The 26,609-nt window shown below is 44.7% G+C and overlaps 1 protein-coding gene and 2 non-coding genes across 7 annotated transcripts in view; all 3 read right to left on the bottom strand.

Annotated features, from left to right (window-relative positions):
• Positions 1-3,274: 3,274 nt before the first annotated feature.
• The window catches only part of PRRC2B (proline rich coiled-coil 2B), a 162,504-nt gene continuing 139,169 nt past the window's right edge, over positions 3,275-26,609 (bottom strand). For all 5 annotated transcript variants that reach the window (XM_068248862.1, XM_068248865.1, XM_068248866.1 and 2 more), the window contains 8 exons: positions 25,950-26,054; positions 24,184-24,376; positions 20,739-20,836; positions 19,686-19,813; positions 18,901-19,141; positions 18,656-18,817; positions 13,790-13,875; positions 3,275-3,364 (listed from right to left, as the gene is read on the bottom strand). In XM_068248862.1, coding sequence (XP_068104963.1) covers positions 3,361-3,364; positions 13,790-13,875; positions 18,656-18,817; positions 18,901-19,141; positions 19,686-19,813; positions 20,739-20,836; positions 24,184-24,376; positions 25,950-26,054 — 1,017 coding nt within the window. In that variant the 3' untranslated portion in view covers positions 3,275-3,360. The remainder of the gene's footprint in view (positions 3,365-13,789; positions 13,876-18,655; positions 18,818-18,900; positions 19,142-19,685; positions 19,814-20,738; positions 20,837-24,183; positions 24,377-25,949; positions 26,055-26,609) is intronic.
• Positions 20,615-20,695, bottom strand: LOC137529211 (small nucleolar RNA SNORD62). The gene has a single exon (XR_011023634.1). It is a non-coding gene; the product is annotated as a small nucleolar RNA SNORD62 (small nucleolar RNA).
• Positions 22,229-22,308, bottom strand: LOC137529209 (small nucleolar RNA SNORD62). The gene has a single exon (XR_011023632.1). It is a non-coding gene; the product is annotated as a small nucleolar RNA SNORD62 (small nucleolar RNA).

The following is a 26,609-nucleotide window of genomic DNA, read 5'->3' as shown; positions in this document are numbered from 1 at the left end:
GCTCGTCTTTGAAAGTACTCAGAGACCAGAGTTCTTCTGAAGCCTTCAGGGATGACAAGGGATGATCAAAAAGATGCAAATTTATGCATTTCTTTATGCAAATGTATGCAGTTTGAAAATGGACCAATCAACTTAAACCCAGGTTTAAACAGACTGGTCCTTTTTCAAGCAGCATATATTTGCATAATTTCAGAAGTATTTGCATCTCATTGATCATCCCTAGAGATGACCGGAAGGCTTCTATGACAAAGTCGGACCACTGCAACGGAGGCCCAGCCATGGTGAGTAACTTTTTATGTGGCTACAGGTATCCTTTAAATAAATCAAAGCAACAATGCCAATGTAATTAATATACTGTAGAATCCCTTGATAGTAAACTCCAAGGGATCTGGGCAATCAAAGTTACTTAATTGGAAGTTTGCTATATCAGAATTCCTCATTGATTGTACTGTATATACAGAAGCAAGGTCAGGACCTGGAGACAGTTTACTATAGCCAGAGGTTTACTACAGTAGAATCTCGTTATAGTAAACTCTGAAACAGTAAACCTCTGGCTATAGTAAACTGTCTCCAGGTCCCAACCATGCTCCTGTATATACAATGTATGATGATTTCTGATATACTAAACTCCCAATTAAGTAAACTAAGTGACCAGGTCTCTTGAAGTTTACTATAAAGAGATTCTACTGTACTGTATTTTAAAATGTGATTTAGGTTGGCTCCAAGACTTGAAACTGCAGGAACTACAAAGCCAGCAGATTTCTGTATTGTCAGATGAAAGAGACCAAGTGAAGCATTTTTTTGTTTTTTAATCACACAAAATTACATTAAAGTGATACTCCACCTTTAAAAATCTGCTATGACAAACAGTGCTTAGCAAGTCATTTTGTAATTAAATATTAAGTCTTTTTTCCCTATTTTAGTGTTTTACCAGCTATGAATGTATTTTAAAACCTCTAAGTACTATCATCATTTTCCCAGTGACAAACAGTACATTTCAGGACCCACTTAAAGTGCAAACTGCTCAGTAAGGATGAGCGAAAACCATTTTGCAAAAAATGAAACTATACCGATTAGTGTTGGAGATGGCGACCACAGCAGAGGGTTGATTTACCTGTCCTCTAGCGATGCAAGCTGTGCTCCAACCCTCCGATACTTCCTGCTTCACAGCGGAAATTTCAGGTGTGGCACAGGAAGTGTCAGGAGGAGAAGGCGGAGCGAGTAGCACCGCTACCAGAGGACGTGCTGGTGTTGGGGGTCGCGGTAGAGGGTTAATTTACCTGACTGATGTCCTCTTGCTGCGGCACTCGAAGCTGTGCTCCATCCCTCTGATACTTCCTGCTTTTTAGCAGATATTCCAGGTGTGACACAGGAAGTGTCATGAGGATAAGGCGGAGCGAGGTGCACTGCTGTCAGAGTACATGCTGGTGTTGGGGGTCGCGGCAGAGGGTTAATTTACCTGACTGATGTCCTCTTGCTCGATCCCCCAGACACATCCTGCTTTTTAGCAGATATTCTAGGTGTGAAAAAGGAAGTGTGGAGAAAGGGACATGGAGCGTCCCGTCCAGAGGACGCCAGCCAGGTAAATTACGCCTCTCTGCTGCGGCCCTCATCTCAGACATGAGCAGGTACAGATTCCCTTCTCATGAAACAGTGCTTGCTCATCCTTATTGGACAGTAACAACCCTCTTTCTGCATGAGTAATAAGCTGCGTAGAGCTAGCAGCACTAACCTGCAGCCATGAGATGACTGACACTCAAGAGCAACTGTGCCATCTGCAATCATCAAGCATGGCTCTGTCTCTGCAGAATAAGGGCCGGTTCACACGGGCGACCCACAATGTTAAAATGACGGCCATGGCGCAAATTGACAAGTGCTGTCCATTCAAATAAATGTATAGTGCTGGTAGCATCGCTTGCACAAACGTTTTTATCCAGATTTTTTGCGTCATGTACCCGTCGTTTCTGGAAGCAACATGTATCTTGTTTTTGCATGTCTCCTGAGGGGGTAAAAAAACCAAAACAAAAACGCTGCACACCGCCGTAAGTCTCTAAATGTTTTTCCGCAGGCAGCACGCAGAAAAGCATTTAGACGAGATGCCGCGGGACACCCGTGTGAACCGGTCCTACACCAAGGAAAGAAATTTCAATATCTGAAGACACGTTGGAAAAATCCTTGGTGGTAGATTTGAACCGAGGCGATTGTTTTCTATCAATAATTGCTTTCTATCAATATAAGTGGAGTTTCACTTTAAGGGTTTTATTTTGAGGCAATCACGTAAATAACTAGTGGGGGTAGCAGAATATTAGAATGCTCCTATAAAATGCTTGCTGCAGTGACGTTTGGTAAACTTGCTGCACTGAAGACAGAGGTTGTGGAAGAAATATTTATATATATTTTTCTTTTTCTTTTTTTTAAAAGTCTCCACGAAAGTGTAGATGCCCCCATTTTTTTTTTTTAAATTGAGTGTTTATGGGCTAGAGCTGATGAAGTGGAGCCTTGCCAAGCTTATATAATACAGCATTCCAAAGTCCTATAACGTCAAAGCCTTTCTGCATGATCCTACAACCACACGATGTGTCCGCCTAACGCTCTTCTGCCGGACAAACCCAGAACGACGGATTACATGCAGGGATAAAAAAAAAAAAAAAAATACATACAAAGTAAAAAAAAAAAAAAAAAGAAAACAAAAAACAAAACACAATAGTCTATAGTACAACAAAGTAAAAAGTCTGCAGGCTGTTGCAAGCTATGGCGGCATTAAATAAAGAAAAAATAAAGTTAGGAGAACGGAGTAAATTTAAAATGAGGTTTAAGAAATGAGGTGAGGCGGATCCGCCGCTCTGTGTCGGATCAGATACAAAACAGACGCGGGGGATATGGCGGTGAAGGTTTTCCGACTGTTGGTGCGTGGAGAAGAGAAGGGTGGAAGAGTCGGGGGCGGTAGAGGTGAAGGGGGTTGAGGTCGCTCCTGTTCAAACAGAGGAGTCCATTCAGCAAGAAGAAACTAAGGAACGTAGATACAAGGTAGTTTCTCAAACTGTCCCGGGGCATTATTGTCCGTCTGTCCATGTGATCGTGGAGGTAATGTGGGAGGCGCTCAAATTCGGAAGAATCCAATAGGAATTGAAGGAAGCAAAGTGTGGATGGGAGGCGATAAGAACTATTCGGTATTTACAAAAAGAAAAAAAAAATTGTAAAAGGAAAAAAAAGGAGCCTGTTCTTATGCGGCGCTCTCCTCCATTTTTGCCACGGAAGGCTTGATGGCCCCGGTCCGTACAGGCTTCATCCGGCTGGCTGTAGACTGCTCAGATAGCTTTGGGGAGCCCAGGCCACATTTGCTGTCGTCAGGTCTTGGTTTCACCTATTATGGAAGAAGAGACAAGCTTTAGATGAGTATGTGTATTTTTTTTTTTAAGAGAAAACCCCCATTGGTCAGAGACCCATATATGGTAAGGTGCCCAGAGGAAACACTGGCTAAGGGACACCAGTAGTCACCTTAAAAAAAAATTAGATACTCACCTAAGAGGAGGGAAGGCTCTCGATCCTATTGAGCCTTTGTGGTCCTCTCTCGGTCTCCTCACTGTCCAGTGTTCTAAATTTCCCACTGGCTGCATTTTCAGGTCTCCTCAAAAGGCTTTGGAAGTACTCCGGTTACTTCTTCCGAAGACGAGCAGCTCCATTCTGAACATGCATGAGTCTGCACTTGCACGGTACGGAGCCGCTCATCTTCAGAAGTACTTGGGGACCCAAAACCTTCCAAAGTCTTCCGAGGAGACCAGAAGGCTTCTTGGACAATAAAGTCAGATTGCTGCAACAGGGGCCCAGAGGTGGAATGAGGGGAGGCAGACAGGACCAGGAAGGCTCTATGGGATCCAGAACATTTCCTCTTCTTCAAGGAGTATAAGTACTGGTATATTTTTTGGTGGTTACAGATATCCTTACTAGTGTTTCCTAAGGGAGCCCCCTCCTTATACAGGTCCTGTAAAGCAGTGTTCCCCAACCCTGTCCTCAAGGCTCACCACCAGTGCATGTTTTGTAGAAATTCACACAGGTAGATAATCAGCTCTGCTGAGACACTTATTACCCCACCTGTGAATGTTTGTGGTTTTCTGCAAAACATGTACTGTGGGTGGGCCTTGAGGACAGGGTTGGGGAACTCTGCTGTAAAGGGAATGTATACTTTTTTTTTTTTTTAAATCAGGAAAATATTTTAAGCATAATTAATCTTGAAGAGATGCATTTTTTAAAATTAATTAGGATTAAATGGGTTTCATTTTTGTACTTTGTAGGCAAATAACACAAATAAAAGAGTGACATTTAGCTGAAGTGTCATTTGCTGGTCTTTTTTTACTGCTATGTGGTAAGCATAAGATGAGTTTATAGAAAACAACAGGGTATAGTTAGTTGGGCATGTGTCAAATCAATGAGGGGTGCGGTCATTCACGGAGGAAAAAGCTGTGCAGGAGTGGCTCTGTAACATTGTGACTTCTGTAACACAGAGGTGTTGTTGGACACAACTGCATTAGAGTGACGAGCTTGAACACTGTGGGAAGGGTGGCTGCAAGCACCATATTCTACATTATTGTCCAATACTTTCAAAGGCATACATATGAATTGGGCGCCGGGAGACTTGGGCACAGGATACAGCCGCTATGGCTTATACTGCTGCTGCACAAGTTCCCGGCGGCGTTTAATACTATTCCCCCTCCAGGTCCACGCGGATAGGGGGGAATTATGTAATTCGGCTTCCAGCTATTGCTGGAAGGCGAATTGCAGTGTTTTGGAAGCAACTTCAGCTCTGTCTTCTGACGCCGAAGTTACTGACTGTGCGCCGCTATAGACGTAATTCCTATTACGGCCTATGGTGGCGCCGGCTGCGGCCAAATCTCCTGCGCTGTAATAACAGCACTCGTTTCAAAGGGTCCCAGCGCAGGAATGGAGAGGCGTAACATCATCGGGAAAGCCTCCAGATTATCCAGTGGCTTCCCACTACTGAGGTCATTTCTTTTTTTTCACTTCAGCTACGCTTAAAGGTGGCCATACGCAATGCAGTCTTTCAACCCATCGACTTAACAAATCGATCAGAATGTTCGAAAATTAAAAAAACAGACACTGTAGTGCATTCATGCATATGAATCAGCACAGTTCTATGATAAAAAGTGTTTGATGAAAGCCCCAGATACTGTTAATTACCATGAAAATAATGTATTTAAAGATACATCCTGGTAAAAAAAAAAATCCACTTACCTGGGGCTTCCTCCAGCCCCCGGCAGCCGTCCTGTGCCCTCGCCGCAGCTCCGGTCTACTCTGCTGCAGAAGCCAACCTCCCCAGGCCGGCTTCTTCTGCGCTCCACGCTGACGTCATCAGGACTGTACTGCACAGACGCAGTAGTTCTTTGCCTGCGCAGTGCTGATGACGTCATCGGTGAAGCGCAGAAGAAGCCGACCTGGTGAGGCGGAGTAGACCGTGAGTAGACCGGGAGCCAACGGAGCTGCGGCGAGGACACAGGATGGCTGTGAGGGGCTGGAGGAAGCCCCCGGTAAGTGGATTTTTGTTTTGTTTTTTTCCCTGGATGTAGCAAAGCCAGACTGAATGCTCAGTTGGGGATTTTATCAGGGCTGGTAACAAGCAGGCTGAGCAGTGAAGGATGAAACAGAGCAGGGTAGGTGTTTTTTCTAATGTTCTCATTGATATATATGGTAAAATAAATACATTAGGCATTAGGGTGCTTCGTCTCTGGTTCACTTTAACCTGCCTGGCGTTCTATTAAGATCGCCAGGCAGGCTGCGGGAGGGTTTTTTTTTAATAAAAAAAAAAACTATTTCATGCAGCCAACTGAAAGTTGGCTGCATGAAAGCCCACTAGAGGGCGCTCCGGAGGCGATCTTCCGATCGCCTCCGGCGCCCAGAATAAACAAGGAAGGCCGCAATGAGCGGCCTTCCTTGTTTTGCTTATATCGTCGCCATAGCGACGAGCGGAGTGACGTCATCGACGTCAGCCGACGTCGTGACGTCAGCCGCCTCCGATCCAGCCCTTAGCGCTGGCCGGAACTTTTTGTTCCGGCTGCGCAGGGCTCAGGCGGCTAGGGGGGCCCTCTTTCGCCGCTGCTCGCGGCGAATCGCCGCAGAGCGGCGGCGATCAGGCAGCACACGCGGCTGGCAAAGTGCCGGCTGCGTGTGCTGCTTTTTATTTCAGCCAAATCGGCCCAGCAGGGCCTGAGCGGCAGCCTCCGGCGGTACTGGACGAGCTGTGCTCGTCCAGACCGCCCAGCAGGTTAACTAGTCAGGTTGCTAAAAGGTTAGTAAATTAGTGTCTGTTGTATTGAAGTCATACCCACACTAACGGTAAGGTTTTTTTTTTAAATAACCGTAAACCTAGGATATCACCGAGTCATATTTAGCTATTTAGAAGGAAGCTTCTGGATGCTCCAAAAAGCTTTCCACGCCCTTCTCCCGACCACCAATGCAGCACTGGAACCCTCATAAGTTTGTGGGCGTGCTCCTGTACGAGAACAAGAATGGCAGCACTGCACAGGACAATGCGATTGCCAATGAGCTTTGGGAAGTCTCATCACTGGAACGGTGAGGAGAAGGGGCTAACCTCTAGATTATCCAGAAGGTTCCCTCTACCTAGGCAAGTACTCATTTGTGGCACTTTTTTTTTTTTTTTTTTTTTTTTTTAATACAGGTACACTTTAAAGAGAACCAGAGAAAGCACCCTCATGTATTTTACCTTATAAATCAGTGGGAACATGACAGTAAACACCGAATCTGCTCTTTGTTTCATTGTTCTCTGTTTAATCTGACTGTTATCACCTCTGATAAGAATCCCTGACTGAGCACTCAGTCTGGCTTTGCTACTGAAAGATTATAGCTGAGTCTGTCTTCTCTAGTGTCTTTTCAAGATCAAGCCTGCCCCCTTGTGGCTCTGCTATAATGACTCTGCGATAATTATTCCCGGCAAAGCCAGACTGAATGCTCAGTCCAGGATTCTTATCACAGCTGATAACAGACGTTTTTAGCAGTGAGGATGAAACGGAGAGCACAGTAGGTGTTTTCTCTAATGTTCTTACTGATATATATGGTAAAATACACAAGGGTGCTTCGTCTCTGGTTCCCTTTAACTACTTCTTGTCCCGGGGGCAGTATATCTACCCCACATAGGACTTCATCTAAAGTCCCAGGGGCGTAAACATACATACCTCGTCAGAATCACCCGCCACGCTTTTGCGCCAAACTTTCTTTTAATATGATTTATGTCATGAGAGAATATTAATGTTATTTTTACAAATAATGGCTTGTAATTAGTGATGGACGCAAAACTTAAAAAATACACATTTCCTAATAAAATATTGTAGTTGTAGCCGTGCATTGTGATAGGGACATAATTTAAACTGTGTAACAACTGGGGCAAATAAAATGTGTGTTTTAATTACAGCAGAAATTATTTTAAAAATACAATGGCTGACAACTGAAAAATAGGTTTTATTTCTTACTATTCCCATTAAAATGCATGTAGATTAACATAATTCTTAGCAAAATGTAGCACCCAGAAAGAGCCTAATTGATGGTGAAAAAAACAAGATACAGATCATTTTGTTGTTATAAATAGTGATAAAGCTATTGGGAAATTAAAGGGAGAAGCGCTGACAGACCCAGAGATCTTTTCTGATGAAACATTCTGCAACCTGTTAGTACTAAAGATGTTGCCGCATTTTACGTATTTCAGAAAGTAGATTGGGGAACAGGAAAGATTTTACAATGGGCAAATGCTGGCTAATTACAGCGATGTGAAAAACCATTTGCCCCCTTCCTGATTTCTTATTCTTTTACATGTTTGTCACACTTAAATGTTTCTGCTCATCAAAAACCATTAACTATTAGTCAAATATAACATAATTGAACACAAAATGCAGTTTTAAATGACGTTTTTTATTATTTAGTGAGAAAAAAAACCTCCAAATCTACATGGCCCTGTGTGAAAAAGTGATTGCCCTTCTTGTTAAAAAATAACTTAACTGTGGTTTATCACACCTGAGTTCAATTTCTGTAGTCACCCCCAGGCCTGATTACTGCCACACCTTTTTCAATCAAGAAATCACTTAAATAGGAGCTATCTGAAACAGAGAAGTAGACCAAAAGCATCTCAAAAGCTAGACATCATGCCAAGATCCAAAGAAATTCAGGAACAAATGAGAACAAAAGTAATTGTGATCTATCAGTCTGGTAAAGGTTATAAAGCCATTTCTAAAGCTTTGGGACTCCAGCAAACCACAGTGATAGCCATTATCCACAAATGGCAAAAACATGGAACAGTGATGAACCTTCCCAGGAGTGGCCGGCCGACCAAAATTACCCCAAGAGCGCAGAGAAAACTCATCCGAGAGGCCACAAAAGACCCCAGGACAACATCTAAAGAGCTGCAGGCCTCACTTGCCTCAATTAAGGTCAGTGTTCACGACTCCACCATAAGAAAGAGACTGGGCAAAAACGGCCTGCATGGCAGATATCCAAGGCGCAAACCACTTTTAAGAAAAAACAACATTAAGGCTCGTCTCAATTTTGCTAAAAAAACATCTCAATGATTGCCAAGACTTTTGGGAAAATACCTTGTGGACCGACGAGACAAAAGTTGAACTTTTTGGAAGGTGCGTGTCCTGTTACATCTGGCGTAGAAGTAACAGCATTTCAGCAAAAGAACATCATACCAACAGTAAAATATGATGATGGTAGTGTGATGGTCTGGGGTTATTTTGCTGCTTCAGGGCCTGGAAGGCTTGCTGTGATAGATGGAACCATGAATTCTACTGTCTACCAAAAAATCCTGAAGATGAATGTCCAGCCATCTGTTCGTCAACTCAAGCTGAAGCGATCTTGGGTGCTGCAGCAGGACAATGACCCAAAACACACCAGCAAATCCACCTCTAAATGGCTGAAGAAAAACAAAATGAAGACTTTGGAGTGGCCAAGTCAAAGTCCTGACCTGAATCCTATTGAGATGTTGTGGCATGACCTTAAAAAGGCGGTTCATGCTAGAAAACCCTGAAATAAAGCTGAATTACTACAATTCTGCAAAGATGAGTGGGCCAAAATTCCTCCAGAGCGCTGTAAAAGACTCGTTGCAAGTTAGTGCAAACGCTTGATTGCAGTTATTGCTGCTAAGGGTGGCCCAACCAGTTATTAGGTTCAGGGGGAAATTTCTTTTTCACACAGGGCCATCATTTAAAACTGCATTTTGTGTTCAATTATGTTATCTTTGACTAATAGTTAACGGTTTTTGATGAGCAGAAACATTTAAGTGTGACAAACATGCAAAAGAATAAGAAATCAGGAAGGGGGCAAATAGTTTTTCACATCACTGTAAGTAATTGTATTCATTATGTTATGTTGACTACAATTATTTTCTTTAAATCCAGAAACTTTAGTATTCTTGTTTCGGTTCTGAATAGTTGGGAGAACCCTCAAGCATTTGTATTGTAGTCTGTGTCCCCAACGTGAATTTCCTTACCAAAAAATTATACATTCCCTTTTGTAAGCCAAAAATACAATTCAGGAATACTGGAAGACGTAACAGCGGTATCGACACAACTTACAAGACATTCACGGACCACAAAAACAGCAAACGTTTAAACGTAAACTATTTACCACGTTATAGCGGAAAAGCTCATTCAAGAGACAAGTTTTTAAGCATGCAACGGAACTGAGCAGGCAGGATATACGACCACGAGATCTGGCCGGAGGTTTCGCCAAGAATCCAAACCGGCCAAACTTAGCACACAGCAGGGAGGCGAGGAGGGAAGGGTTCTCTTTAAGGTCTCCTCTGCTGCCTGTCCATGAGTGGACAGAGTCTATGCACAGATTGCAGTAGAAGGGCCACTTGATCACAGGGCTTTTACCTGTTGAGCGTAGTGTCCCAAGTTTGCAGAGGGCACCGGTCCTGGAGACTTCCCACTGGGGCTAGCTGAACCTGGCCTTAAAATGAAAGGCAACGGTTTCAGAGCAGGTAACGCACACAACCACAGCTACTGGCGCCTGAAGAGAGTAAGGACTATGCTGGAGACAGACAGATGAGATGGGTGACTAGAAGAGACAGAGTGGAGGCATATCCTGCCTTGATCCGCCAGCGGCATGAGTCAGTGCACGCCTGACCAACTGGAGTCATGAGCAAAGAGGCCATGCGGAGGTAAAGCGTTAAAAGACCCAAAATACACCAAGTTGGCCAAAACACAGTCAGTTGACCAGGTGAAGCAGATCTTTACACGTGCCTATGTGCCAGGGGCATGCTGCACACAGCATCGTGTAAGCACAGCAGTGATGGTCATGCACACAAGAATGTTATGACAGTAAAGAATACATTCTACATCATTCAGATTCCTTCAGCAACCTTTGATGATCAACAATACCTCCTATAGAGTGTTTAAGGGTTATCTTAGCAGGGGGAAAAAAGAAGTTAAGCTTTATTTACCTTTGGCTTCTTCCAGCCCCTAGAAGTCTTAGCCTATAGCAGTGATGACTAACCTTGGCACTCCAGCTTTGGTAGAACTACAAGTCCCATGAGGCATTGCAATACTCTGACAGCTCAAGGCATAACTTGGGGAGGCAGAGGCATGATGGGATTTGTAGTTTTGTCACAGCTGGAGTGCCAAGGCTAGCCATGACTGCCTTATAGGGTGCTGCTGTCCCCTCTGTAAGAATGCGATCACAGCTGGGTCAAGGGCTTTTACACATGCAGAAGTCTTTGTGAACTGTGCAAGTGCAGAAGGCTCCCAGAGATGGGAGCGTGATCGAGAGTCATGCCCGTGCATGTGCAGAAGACCGCGACCCAGCTGTGTTCACAATCTTACAGAGGGGGCAGCCGAAATGCAGCGCTGGACCCAATAAGATTTCTGGAGGCTGGAAGAAGCCCAAGGTAAGTAAAGCTTAATGTTCTTGCTCAGCTCCGATATACTTTAAAGAGAACCTGTACTGACTAAAATTATTTAAAATAAACACATGAGGTAACTTCAAACGAACATTACATAGTTACCTTGCCGCCAGTTCCTCTCAGAAGCTCATCATTTTCTTCTTACAGTGATCCCTTCCAGTTCTGACAACATTTTGTCAGAACTGAAATATATCAGTTGCTGTCAGTTATATATCAGTTGCTGTCAGTTGCAGCTGAGAGGAGAACTGATATGTCCATGTTTCCCTATGGCTCAAGTGGGCAATGTTACAGTGTAACAGTGTGCTGACCAGGAAGCTGTTACGGGGTAATGGCCATTTTCAAAATGGAGGACAGAGAATTCCATTGATCACAGTGGACAAACAGGACGCAGGAGAGGAGAAAGAGATTGAGGAGTAGACTACACAGGAGGCAAGTATGACCTGTGTATGTTTATTTTGACTTTTAATGTTCAGTTCAGGTTTTCTTTAAGGCAAACCTACTGACAGCTGAAGAAGAGTCACATTATCAGTTGAGCAGCCAATGGGAACATGGAGGGAGGGGAAAAAAGCTAAATCTTTACATCAAGGCAGAATCTGACTGGTCAGTAATTTCAGGAAGGACAGCCAGGCAATCTGCATTGTTTAAAAGGAAATAAATACGGCAGCCTCCATAAACCTCTCACTTAAAGTGTCCTTTAAGCATCATAACAGTACAGGATGATTGGCCATATTGCTGGAAATCAAGATTATCACCACCACTGCTTGTAACCACTGTGTCTGCCCAACCAAATTAAAGGGCTTGTACAGGAGCAGTGCCTCGCTGTCTCTCATTTCTCTGAAGATTGAAGAATAAACTTACTGTATACACAAGTTTAAGTCTAGAAATTCTGATTCAGTTCATAAAATTACAGTTGTCGACTTATACACAAGCATCAATGAGCACACTGAGTAATGTGTGTACTAATAGTGACATTCCCATTTGTAGCAATTTACCCAGCGGTGACACTTTGAGAAAAGGAAATGCCAAGAAAGCACATGTCAAAGTCCTGACCACAACAATAACCAAGGAAAGGGGTGGGGGGGTGGGAATACTGGGCTGCAGAAAGGGGAGTGAATAATGGCAGCATTTGGGGGCCTGGAGGAGGTATTAGCTGCAAAGTGAATGGCTATTAACTTTGCTAAGTAGACTTAAACTTGAGTCAATAAAAAATTACAGCTTAGAAGGGTTGAATTTTGGAGTCGCCTTATACAGAAGGTCGACTAGTATTCAAGTATATACGGTATTGAAAAACGAACTTATCTGCCCATCTCAGTCAGAGGTCATAAGCATTTACGGAATATAACCTTCTAAATGCTGAAGGGTTTCACACTTGTATACAAATGTATTAAACAACAAGGTATGTCAGATCGGCCACCTTTTTCAACTTAGATGAATTGTTGAAAATAACCTTATGAGTTATGCAGGTGTAGAGGGGTGCTGGAGTGTGTGGGGAGGAAAAGTTCATAAGGCACAAAGGACTTGTCTCTCAATGTACGGTTCTTTATTCTCATTGAGTTGAGCTGGTGACCACAGAGATTCCGAGACTTGACAATTTACAGAGATCCCCTGAGATCTGGGGCTGTACATAGATCCCCTGAGATCTGGGGCTGTACATAGATCACCTGAGATCTGGGGCTGTACATAGATCCCCTGAGATCGGGGGCTGTACATAGATCCCCTGAGATCGGGGGCTGTACATAGATCCCCTGAGATCTGGGGCTGTACATAGATCCCCTGAGATCTGGGGCTGTACATAGATCCCCTGTGATCCGGGGCTGTACATAGATCCCCTGTGATCCGGGGCTGTACATAGATCCCCTGTGATCTGGGGCTGTACATAGATACCCTGAGATCTGGAGCTGTACATAGATCCCCTGTGATCTGGGGCTGTACATAGATACCCTGAGATCTGGAGCTGTACATAGATACCCTGAGATCTGGCGCTGTACATAGATACCCTGAGATCTGGGGCTGTACATAGATTCCCTGAGATCTGGGGCTGTACATAGATTCCCTGAGATCTGGGGCTGTACATAGATTCCCTGAGATCTGGGGCTGTCCATAGATCCCTTGAGATCTGGGGCTGTACATAGATCCCGAGATCTGGGGCTGTACATAGATCCCCTGAGATCTGGGGCTGTACATAGATCCCCTGAGATCTGGGGCTGTACATGGATTCCCTGAGATCTGGGGCTGTACATAGATTCCCTGAGACTTAACATTCTAGATATTGACCGAGATGCCTAATCTTTAGCAATATCCAATGTCTGATAGCATTGTTCTCCCCTCTCCCCTGCAGGAATCTGCTCTGTCAGGCAGATTCTCCCTATGCCCCCTAGATCGCAACAGATGTGCCGCTAGCCTGGAGACTAGTGACATTTGTACATTGTCTGCACTGCTTTGTTGCCGAAAAGATTGTATACCGATCCCTGCCGGATCGCAGAAATCTATCTGAGTGTACGGGGCTTAAGATTTTGAAAAGGGCTGACAGACTCATTTATAAATGAATATTTTAAGAAATAAGCCATTTTATTTATTAAGCTGTAGACAGTGCACCACTGCTCATGTGGCTCCGTATATACTTGAGACAGTAACGCAGTAGAGCTTGCTGCTTACTCGGTAACTCAAGGCAAACAAGTGAACACCATTACAAAGATCAGTGATGACAGCCAGCAGATATCTAACTACACAAAAACTTACAGCAGACCAAGACTGTAAAAACTAGCATGGTAACAGGACAGGAAATGCTGAAACGTAAAATACAGATGATCCATGCACAAACGCACACAAAAGAGCAGCACAAACTGAGGCAGCGGTACTTACCGGTAAGAGTGCTGCCCCTGCACTGAGGTCTGCATACCCTGCTTGCTATCTGTAAAGTGAAAACCCTTCATCTCCATCTGTGATGACTGTGGGAAACAATAGGTAATGCTTAGAATTAAAACAGAGACAAAAAAACTCGACAATCCCCCCCCCCCCCCCCCAAAAAAAAAGTATAAAAAAGGCAAGGACTACAGGTATAACAAAGCAATATAGCAGGTAAGGCGACTAAACATTAGATATACATATCAATGTTTACAAAATGCAGACACAGAGGTGTACATTACAGTTAATGGCCATTTGTCACGCCTGTACGATGCAATATAGGGGAAGAGAACCAAAATAGTAGCAGCCCCTAGGAAAGGCACTGTGCATCCAAGAAAATGGATAGTGTGATTAGTAAGGGCAGGTTCACACTACAAGAGCTTTTTTTTTTTTTTTTTTAAAGCTAGTGATTTGAAAACCTCTTGCTAATGCAATGCTATCGGTAATTTTTATAAAATCACACTGCTCCAGTGTGAACACACCCATAGCATAACAGATATTTTTTTTTAAATCACAAGTCCTTAGAAAAGCTCTTGTAGTGTGAACCAGCCCTAAGTATAAATGGGTATAATGTGAGGCAAATTACAACAGACAGGAGATCATACTAGTTTACTAAAAGAGCCCATATATGTTGATTTTTTTACATCGCTATCCGGCCAATTATTTGTGGCTACAAGCACTATTAGGCACTGCTATTTGGCCTGAGGAAGTGGGTATGCACCCACGAAACGTGTTGCCAGTGCAATAAAATTATATTAATACGTGAATTTGTCTTCATTGATGTAAGCCACCTCACTTTTTTCATTTTATTTGTTTTTAATGCATTTTATCTTCTCTGGGCGCCTCTTTATCCTTTGCCTTCACCCTCCTTTTTGGAGTCCCCGCAGCCCCATGCAGCCATCCTGTGCCCTCGTAGTCACTCACTGCTGCTCCAGTCCCCCGCTGGCAGCTTGCTGACCTCGGAGGTCGGCGGCCCGCATTGCGTACTTTTTTTACGCATTCTTGCTAGTGCAGGAACATTAACCACTTGAGGACCGCCCCCAGCAGATGGGCGGCGGCAAAGTCCGGGCCTAAACGACTGCAATACGCCCATCGGCGGGGGCGGCTGCGGGCGTGGTAATGCGTGACGCGATCAGCCGCTGGCGACTGGCTCCGCCCCCTTGTAACTCGCTTCCGAACGGCTGGCGGGTTACTAGCACCCGGATCGCCGCTGTAATAGTGTATAATAGGCTTTGTATTGTATACAAAGCCTATTATACAGGCTGCCTCCTGCCCTGGTGGTCCCAGTGTCCGAGGGACCACCAGGGCAGGCTGCAGCCACCCTAGTCTGCACCCAAGCACACAGATTTCTCCCCCCCTGCCCCCTGATCGCCCACAGCACCCCTCAGACACCCCCCCTTCCCACCCCCCTGTTTGCACCCAATCACCCCCCTAATCACCCATCAATCACTCCCTGTCACTATCTGTCAACGCTATTTTTTTTCTATCCTCCCCCCCCCTGCCCCCTCCTGATCACCCCCCCTCTCACCCCTCAGATTCTCCCCAGACCCCCCCCCCCCGTGTACTGTATGCATCTATCCCCCTGATCACCTGTCAATCACCCCCTGTCACTGCCACCCATCAATCAGCCCCTAACCTGCCCCTTGCGGGCAATCTGATCACCCACCCACACCAATAGATCGCCCGCAGATCCGACATCAGATCACCTCCCAAGTGCAGTGTTTACATCTGTTCTCTACCCTAAACACCCACTAATTACCCATCAATCAGCCATCAATCATCACCTGTCACTGTTACCCATCAGATTAGACCCTAATCTGCCCCTTGCGGGCACCCAATCACCCGCCCAGATTGCCCTCAGACCCCCCCTTATCAATTCGCCAGTGCATTAGTTACATCTGTTCTTCCCTGTAATAACCCACTGATCACCTGTCAATCACCTATCAATCACCCATCAATCACCCCCTGTCACTATCTGTCAACGCTATTTTTTTTCTATCCTCCCCCCCCCTGCCCCCTCCTGATCACCCCCCCTCTCACCCCTCAGATTCTCCCCAGACCCCCCCCCCCCGTGTACTGTATGCATCTATCCCCCTGATCACCTGTCAATCACCCCCTGTCACTGCCACCCATCAATCAGCCCCTAACCTGCCCCTTGCGGGCAATCTGATCACCCACCCACACCAATAGATCGCCCGCAGATCCGACATCAGATCACCTCCCAAGTGCAGTGTTTACATCTGTTCTCTACCCTAAACACCCACTAATTACCCATCAATCAGCCATCAATCATCACCTGTCACTGTTACCCATCAGATTAGACCCTAATCTGCCCCTTGCGGGCACCCAATCACCCGCCCAGATTGCCCTCAGACCCCCCCTTATCAATTCGCCAGTGCATTAGTTACATCTGTTCTTCCCTGTAATAACCCACTGATCACCTGTCAATCACCTATCAATCACCCATCAATCACCCCCTGTCACTGCCACCCATCAATCACCCCCTGTCACTGCCACCCATCAATCACCCCCTGTCACTGCCACCCATCAATCAGCCCCTAACCTGCCCCTTGCGGGCAATCTGATCACCCACCCACACCAATAGATTGCCCGCAGATCCGACATCTGATCACCTCCCAAGTGCAGTGTTTACATCTGCTCTCTCCTCTAAACACCCACTAATTACCCACCAATCACTCCCTATCACCACCTGTCACTGTTACCCATCAGATTAGACCCTAATCTGCCCCTAGGGCACTCAATCACCCGCCCACACCCTCAGAACGCCCTCAGAACCCAGCCCTGATCACCTCGCCAGTGCATTGTTTGCATCTATTTCCCCCTCTAATCACACCTTGAGACACCCATCAATCACCTCCTGTCACCCCCTAGCACAAATACCCATCAGATCAGGCCCTAATTTGCCCCGTGTGGGGTTCCTGATCACTCGGCCAAACCCTCAGATCCCCCTCAGACCCCCTTCCGATCACCTCCCCAGTGCATTGATTGCATCTATTTTCCCCTCTAACCACCCCCTGAGACACCCATCAATCACCTCCTGTCACCCCCCCTAGCACTCCTATCCATCAGATCAGGCCCAATACAACCTGTCATCTAAGAGGCCACCCTGCTTATGACCGGTTCCACAAAATTTGCCCCCTCATAGACCACCTGTCATCAAAATTTGCAGATGCTTACACTCCTGAACAGTCATTTTGAGAAATTTGGTTTCCAGACTACTCACGGTTTTGGGCCCGTAAAATGCCAGGGCAGTATAGGAACCCCACAAGTGACCCCATTTTAGAAAGAAGACACCCCAAGGTATTCTGTTAGGTGTATGATGAGTTCATAGAAGATTTTATTTTTTGTCACAAATTAGCGGAAATTGATATGTATTGTTTTTTTTTTCACAAAGTGCCATTTTCCGCTAACTTGTGATTTCCTTAAAGAGACTAAGAAAAAAACCTTCTGGGGGATATTTACCTTGGGAGGGGGAAGCCTCAGATTCCCAATGAGGCTTCCTTGTGCTCTGAAGTTGGTGGAAATCCATTGTTTGGCTCCCCTGAAAGTCCCTCGACAAATCCTGACAAGGGTGTGGGCAATATTTACCTTCCGCAATCCTGCACAGGAGCACTAACGGCTCTTCCCCCTCCCAAGGTAAATAGAGGGGTTTTTTTCGATACAGGTTTTCTTTAGAGAGAACCAGAGACAAAGCACCCTCATGTATTTTACCATATATATCAGTGGGGACATTAGAGAAAACACCTATCTTGCTTTCTGTTTCATTCTGCATTGCACCGCTTATTTCTTATCAGCCCTGATAAAATGACTCAGCTATAATGATTCCTGAGTAGAGCCAGCAGAGGGCAGGCTTGGGGCTTGAAAAGACACCAGAAAACACAGACTCAGCTAAAAAGATTCCTGAGCAAAGCTAGACAATGCTCAGTTGGGGATTTTATCAGGGCTGATAAGAAACAAGCTGTGCAGTGCAGAATGAAACAGAAAGCAGGGTAGGCGTTTTCTCGAATGTCCCTACTGATATATAGGGTAAAATAAATGAGAGTGCTTCGTCTCTGGTTCCCTTTAAGACGTGGATACATGGGTCAATATGCAAAGTTGAATAATCCATCCCGATTGGAGTTCAAAAGGATTGTGATCAAATGATTCCTACGTTTATAACAGAAGAAAACTGCGACTAAAAGGCTCATGTGAAAAATATTAAAACTTAGCTTTTAATGGGTAGGTTTAAAATTGGGCTCACAGAAAGTGCAGGTGCGGGGCAAACAACACAAAAACAGTTGAAAGTGCAGCCAGTGCTAGGTTAGGGGAAGTCATTGGATTCCTGTATGACAGTGCAACACAGCACAAGGAGATACAATGATCCCAGCACCTGTCAAAACCGGAGCACTGTCAATGACCACCCAGAACACCTGTATAAGGGTATATCAATATATATGTATAGCTAAGAAGGGGGGTACTGGATAAGTCAGATTGCTTGAGCTGTCTGTGCCTGAGCAGCACAGCTGTGCACATGAGAAGTCCTGTTCCTAGTCAAATGCCTTCCCCAAGACAAAACCTTCCGGCCTACATCCAAGGGCCCACCTTAAAACCCAATACGTTTCGCCCCTTGAAGGGCTTCGTCAGGGGATCAACAATCCTGTGTACAATACAACAAATGCAGTGCAAAGTGTGGTGTGTGTAGCACTGCCCAAGTCAGAGCTTGCAGTACAATTCATATTGATTCCTACATTAAACTGCAATTTCAGACTCATACTCTGGACTTCAAGATATTTTGGAATAGGTTCCCATCAAGCGTCCACTTACTTCTCGGCCCGTCGTCAAGACTGACGGCTGCATCCTCCTCGGGGCGCCGACAGGCAGATTCTGTCCCTGTGGCAGCTGGATAGACTGTGGCAGAAGCAGCGGCTGCTGCCCAGAACTGTACCGAGGCATCTGAAGCTGAGAGCCCGCCATTGGCATGGTTAACTGCAAAGAAGAATCAATGGTATTAGCATCAATAAATGTGTATCTAATCCACCCAGGCTGACCTCACAGTAACCTATATTTACCTGGGTGAGTGGCGAGTCCATCATCTGAGAGGCACCCATTCCTGCAGCCTGGTTCAGCTGGCTCTCATACACCAACTGCTGACTTCCACTCATAGCTTGATACGGGGAGGCTGCCTGTGTCTTTACCATCTCCAGGGGCTGCATGCCTGGAAAGGGAGAGTACTGAGGCTTGAGGCCTGTGCCGCTGGCCAGAACCATAGCACTGGGCTGGGACAGGCTGGGGTGCATGTACACCTGGGACCTAAAGACAGGAGGAAGAGGAGCAACTTTTAATGAAAATGTTGCTTGCAGAAAATCACGTGCGATTTGATTTTTGCATTTACACACTAACTTTCACAGACGTGATCAATAACAATAATAGGATTTCCAGCTTTGTAAAAAAATCACAAAAAATAAATTAAATTTGGGACTGCATATTTGAATTCACATGTAAAACTTGCATCCATGCATACGCTATTACGCATTTGCATGCATTTTTCAGATGTGAAATTTGCATGCAATTTGCATACTTCCAGTGGAAACTTAGCCTTTGTGAAGGAGGATCACAGAGTGTCGGCCACAAGTCAAACGATAAGACTGCTGCTGATCGCCCAATTGCTCGATGGCAAATCGAGAAATGTATGGGAGCCTTAACAATATGCATTTATAACATTTAGAAAACGGAGTACAGAAAGTGGGTCCCGCAGGTATAACCATAATGGACTCGATGAAGTTGTATGCATATGAAGGTCTTCGCTATGTGTATTTCGCTACTTATGATAGCCATACATAAAATACCAAGTTACCTAAAGGGCTGCATGGAGCTATACATCTCCTGTGACTGGGACACCGGGAGTCCTCCGCGCATACTAAGCTGGGCTTGTGCCTGCAGAGAAGTGTGGAGAGAGATGGGGATCTGCTGGGCTGCTGCCGCCTGTAAAGACAAGAGGTAGAACATTACCAAGAAATCCTCTCCAATGGGACTTGGGCAGCAATATCACCTGACTGGTCTCTAATCCATCCATTCTTTACCCATCTACAGTTTCATAGAAATATTAGTTGAAAACCCCCTTAAAGTCTACCCGACGACGATTTATCAATGAAATGGGACACATAGAGGCCCGTTCCCCAGCTAATTGCCTAGTTATATCCAACACACAGAAACAAAAAGGGGTTTTATATGAACAGTTCTTTATTTACTCTTCAATCACAACGTCTTTAAAGATTGCGGACAGGATGCACAATTATAATCTCAGAGTTCCAATTCACATCATAAGACTGCCTGAGTCTTATGATGTGAATTGGAACTCTGAGATTATAACTGCGCATCCTGTCCGCAATCTTTAAAGATGTTGTGATTGAAGAGTAAATAGAGAACTGTTCATATAAAACCCTGTTTTCTTGTGTGTATTGGATATTGCAAAATTTAGGGGTGGAATGGAACTACTTATTTTATTGTGTTTTAGGTGTAATTGCCTAGTTACCTCTGTGTCCCCTCTGTGCATTAGGGAGTCTTTCCCAAGAACTCCTTAGTGACCAGATACTGGCTCCAGCCAGGATTCAAACCTAGGTCTCCTATGTCAAAGGTGCTCCCACATCCCCACGGTCCTTAGTAAAGAGTAGCAGACAGCAGAGCTTTAAGCTTGCCTTTTAATGTCCACCCTTCAATAGGAACGACATTTGTAATGTTGTGTCCTTCATTGATAGAGAAATACACTAGGGGGAGAATCTGAAGTCTCTCAGTAAGACCGTCTCCTCAGATCCCTTCAGAGTACATAGTGAAGGGTCAGCAGGATCTATTGGTGCATCACAGAGACCGAGTTAGGTTGTGCTTTATCCTCTGTGCAGTCCGCTCCTACCTGCTGGTATCCCTGCTGCTGAGGTATGGTCTGCTGAACGATGCGGGGCTGGCCAGGAAACATGTGGCTTTCCAGGTACAGAGGAGTGATGTGGTTACCTGAAAACAAAATCCAGGGGAAAACAATATGACTAAACAGCACTAAGGTCCTTCAAAACATCACAATTACATCTTCGCAAATTCCCAAACTGCACGTACACTGAGCAGTGGTCCTGATGTATAGCAGGACTGTACCAAACAGACTGCCCTAATCTGAACACAGCAGGCCAAGAAAGATGAATTCCCCTGCCAGGAATTCACGTATCCTGCTTACAGGAATTCTCTTGATCCCCTCCAAGGAACACCCTCCCTCAACATATCCGCCACTCACCCACAGTTACCTTTTTTAGGCGCAATCTGAAAACACACCTCTTCAGGCAAACATACTCTCCTACCTAGGACACTTCGGTCACTGTCCACCATTTCATACACAGCTTCCCTTTACCTACTGTCCTATCCCTTATACCTTTAGTCTGTAAGACCTTTTGGCCAGGGCTCTCCTCCCCTTTTGTCTCACAATGCTGTGTAATGGGTGTACATACCTGCCACCCCTGTGTAAGAATATGTAGTCGATTTGTTCACTGCATTGGTGGTAATCCTCCGTTATCTTGTATTGACGGTTGTATTGTTTATTTTGTATTGTTATACCCTGTATGTTGTTGTACAGCGCCACGGAAGACGCTGGTGCTATATAAATCAATAATAGTATGACGTCAAATAAATGTACGTGTCCAACTCTCTCTAGTGGAGATACTGGCAGCCTATCCTATGTGATCTGGTGATGTACTCCTCAGATGGGAAACTAACTTTTCACAGCTACACTAAGAGTAGTGGGAAAGAGATCGCCCAGATGATGCACGCAAGAGTTTACAAGGGATAGTACCATGCTTGAATGGGTTTAGTTCTGAGATTTTTAAATTTGGAAAATCCCAAATATCCCAACTTTCATATTGAAATGTTTATAGAGTACCACCTATTGGTTTGGCTGGCAAGAAAATGCCCTATAAGATAAAGCCATGCCCTTCTTGCAGTTATTCTCCAGTATGGAGGCGTGACTTCAGACGAAGAAAAATCATTCTGTTAAGACCTCCCACTCTGCTGATGCCACTGCTCTCAGCCACTCCCCTTTGCAGCAGCTAGTATGTAAACAACCAAGGTTGTTCACCTTCACTAGCAGCCTAGACCAGGGGTGCCCATTGTGTAGATCGCATTCTAAGGACCATTGCTTCTATCGTGGTCGCAAACTGAAAGAAGTAGAGCGCTGCAGTGCCTAATGGGTCAGTGGTCTCTCCCCTCCAGCAGTTCATAAGCAGGGGGCTTATACACGAGTCAATCACTTTTTCCTGGATTCTGGGGGAAAAATGGGTACCTTGGCTTATACATTGGTCGGCTTATATGCGAGTATACATGGTATATAAATGACTCCCATGTTATTTTATCAGCCATAATAGGTCTCTCAGTTATAGGATTCCTCACATCCCTTCTGAGTACAGAGTGAAGGGTCAGAAGGATCTATTGGAACATCACGGAGACAGATTCCGCCATTATCGAGCAACACCATATTGAGCAATACCATAGCGGTGGAGGGGGGGTGCAGTAATGCGCCAGAAGTCGGCAGCCCTGGGGTTACGGGAGGGTTTCAGGAAGTAAAGACACAGCAGGTAATTACTTCATATTAGAAGAGGTCCGTTGAATGGAGGTCCACTATAACTGACAACACCCACCGTAAAAAATTTTTTAACTTAAAGAGAGTCTGAAACCATTTTAAAAATCAGTTTTTACCTCTTATTTAGTTTAAGGATCACTGCCAGACCTAAAACGCTGCATTCCCGTGGCCAAATTAGGGTTTTATCACACCCAAATCCCTGGGGCAAAAACCGGGGAGCATTTTCTGGTAGAGACAGAGCTTTCTGCATTAGCTCTGCCTCTCCTCACATCACTCCCCGCCCCTCTCAGTCTTTTTTCACTGAGAGGGGCGGGAGAGAGGCGGAGATCCGCGGTGGATTGACGCGAGGAAAGGCAGAGCTACTGCAGAAGGCTCTGCCTCCCTGGGCAGTAAAATCCACGACTTTGAAAGTCATGGATTTTTGCCCTAGGATTTGAGGGTGATAAAACCCTTGTTCAGCTGCAAGAATGTGGAATTTTACGCCTGGCAATGATCTTTAAACTAGATAAAAACTGATTTTTTAAAGAAACTTCAGAGTCTTTAAAATATATATGTTAACCACTTAAGTCTATCTGGACGGATATATCCATCCAGATAGCCTGCACTGCTGCCCAGCACTAAAGTATATTACGGTTAATTTATAATTATGGGCTTGTAATAAGTGGACGCAAAACTGAAAAAATGCACCTTTATTTCCAAAGAAAATATCGGCGCCATAAATTGTGATAGGGACATTATTTAAATGGTGTATTACACCATTTAAATTATGTTCCTATCACAATGTTTGGCTGGACAAATGGGAAAATAAAATACATGGGCTTTTATTACGGTAGCATGTATTTTAAAACTATAATGGCCAAAAATCTGAGAAAATGCATTTTTTCCATTTTTTCTTAATCTTCCTGTTAAAATGGATTTATAATAAAATAATTCTTAGCAAAATGTACCACCCAAAGAAAGCCTAAATGGTGGCGGAAAAAACAAGATATACATCATTTCATTATGAAAAGTAGTGATAAAGTTATTGGCGAATGACTGGGAGGTGAAAGTTGCTCGGTGGCATAAGGTGAAACGACACTAAAGGCTGAAGTGGTTACCCCCCCCCCCCCCCCAATTACACGTTTTCTTTAACTGAATGCGCACCAATTCTTTGAAGGTACGTGCAGGACAGTCGTTTTTTATTATGACTGCAAAAATCAGTCAAACTATCGAGCTGTGTACATCCATGCTGGTACACACCATGCAATTTCTCCTCCAATTCACTCGTCAAAACAATTTCTCACCGGGCCAATCATATTTCTAATTGATTTTGCACAGAAGTGATCTGAAAACCAATCAGAAAAACGAGCGGAAAGCAGATCGTAGCTCCCGGAAATGACAGACTTGGCCATTAATCTGATTGGAAATTGCATGGTGAGTACCAGGCATTAAAGCGATCCTGCAAAGAATGTGCAATAGCACACTGGTGAGAAGACCGCATACTGTATAAAAGAAATCTCAACATTTTAAACATAGAAGGGTAATGCTAGGTACACACGATGCAGTTTCCCGTCAGATCGACGGGTAAACTGACGGAAAGCTAAATTGTGTGTACATGTCCAAACTGCTCCCAATTAATAATGGGATCGATTTTCAGATCATTACTTCAAAAAAAAAAAATCAATTGAGACCGGTTGATATGACAAAAAGTTGCGATGTGTGTACCTAGCATAAAACAAGGAGGAAAGGTAAGCTGCATTACCTGGCAGAGAGGCTGAAGGGGCAACAGATGCAACAGGCATGGGTGTCATGGAAACCCCGCCAAAGGAGCTGTAGTTGACGCCGGTGGATGTGCCCCCGCTGGAGGGCGGCTGTATTCCTGAGCCAGGACCTGCGGGGGAATTCTGTTCTGGTAGGCTGGGCGAGTTCTCCCAGGCCTTCCGGGCAGACTCCATCTACAAAAGAGGCAAGACGTTAAAAGTTCATTATCTGGAACGGTTCAAGTGTACAGAGAGCATCAGAATAAGAGAGGCTTTGCACACAATCCAGCCCGCAGCCATGTTCCATCTCCTCAATTGACTTCCGCATCAGGAGATACGGAAGTGATGCGGGCGCCAGCGGAAGTGATGCGATGCGACTAGGTAGCCGCGTTAGCATCACTATCCCTGTAGAAACGGACCTTTAATGCACACCTAGAGGATGGTCACGCTAAAAGGTAATTTTTGTTAAAGGATGCCCGAGGTGACGTGACATGATGAGATAGACATGTACAGTATGTATGTACATAGTATGTACAGTAGTGCCAAGCACACTAATACCTATGCACTTTCCTAGCAGAAAATGGCTTCTGAGAGCATGAATGAGGTAAAAGGGGGAATTTCTTATTAGTGAGGGTTACACTGCAGTCACTTCCAGTCTGAGTCAGGACTGACACACTTTCCGAGAAGATATATACCAGGGAAAAACAATATATAGACACTTAGTCCATGAGGACAATCCCTATAGGTATAAAAGCTAGAGTTGGTCACTCATATAGATAAAAAAAACTGTGTAGTTAATAAGAGTACCCTGTTGGGTGGCTCTTTAATTAGAGATTCAATATATATTTATATATACAGTGAACGATAGTGGAGGTCGTTGCTGATCCCCCACTCCGACAACGTGTCAGAGTGGTGTAGCTATTCCACATCAGACGAATCTCAAGAAATTAGGGACAGTAGTGATAGTCCTGCTCGGCCTATGTTCCTTCATACATTTTACCTGCAATAATCCTAGTTGAAATACATACTGTTACCTAAAAATGCTGAGGTACATATAGTGCAAAAGTGCTATTTACAAAGTGCTTGTATACTGGAATACTGACATGTTTCACCCTAACGGCTTTATCAAAGATTGCTGTACATATATACAATCAAGTAAAGTGCACCCCCCACCAACAAAGTTTCCCCCAGCAGATAGCCCCAGTCAGAGCTGTAGCACCCTGTTCGGTGCTAGCTTAAATACTGAAGGTAATGACCAGACCACCTCATAGGGCGTGTCTGATCTCAGCATTTTTAGGTAACAGTATGTATTTCAACTATGATTATTGCAGGTAAAATGTATGAAGGAACATAGACCGAGCATGACTATCACTACTGTCCCTAATTTCTTGAGATTCGTCTGATGTGGAATAGCTACACCACTCTGACACGTTGTCGGAGTGGGGGATCAGCAAACACCTCCACTACCGTTCACTGTATATATAAATATATATTGAATCTCTAATTAAAGAGCCACCCAACAGGGTTTTTTATCTATATGAGTGACCAACTCTAGCTTTTATACCTATAGGGATTGCCCCCCCCCCCCCCCCCCCACAGCTTGGCAGCTAGTCAAGCCGTGGCTGACGAGCTGGTGTTTTAGGGGGGAAAAAAGCAAGGCGGTACAGAAGTGAGTGGATGGGTTTGTAGTTTACTCAGAAATAGTGGTATTTCACTTTGCAGAGACATAAGTAGCATTGAGCTAAAGGCGTTCAGGACTGGAACTTACCTTTAAAGTGAGGTCTGCATTAGGGTAGGACACAGGGTTTAGACTCATGCCTTGCTGCAGGTGATGATCCCTCCTCAACATAGGTATGGACTGTGACAGCCCTGCCTGAGGTGACATACAAAAACACAGTGAGAATCAGGTGTCAATATGGCTGCTCTTCCTGTTTACAATACTAATCCGGTCACTCTGACCGTTTACAGTATAAAAATAACTCATTAGCAGCCATGCAAACATATTGAGTAGGATCTCATTTTGAGATATTTTAAAGCCTGTATAAACTGAATAAAAAACAGGTCAAGTGCAGACTGGTTTAGCCATGCTCTGCTAGTCTCACTGCTCCACCAATTTATTTGTAGACAGCGGAGGGTGGAGCTTTCTCTCACTTAAGCCTCCTTCACTATCTTCAAAGCTAAACCATCTTGCGGATGCATCATTGTGGTGGGATCCAACTTAGAGTAATATTAGGCGGTGAGAGTGCATGTTGGCGCCACCCAGCATTACTAGGCAGAAGCAAAGACAGCAGGAACTAGATAGGCAGGCAGGAAAGGTCCTAGCTCTGATGATAGGTACTTGGGAGGTAGTGGAGGCTGCATATCCCACTACATTATGAAAAATACTAAGTACCATACTAAAAGACTGGGTTAGTGTTATAAAACAAAA

Source organism: Hyperolius riggenbachi, chromosome 8, assembly GCF_040937935.1.
Source record: "Hyperolius riggenbachi isolate aHypRig1 chromosome 8, aHypRig1.pri, whole genome shotgun sequence".
NCBI classification, from domain to species: domain Eukaryota; kingdom Metazoa; phylum Chordata; class Amphibia; order Anura; family Hyperoliidae; genus Hyperolius; species Hyperolius riggenbachi.
This window is presented reverse-complemented; position numbering and strand designations above follow the sequence as displayed.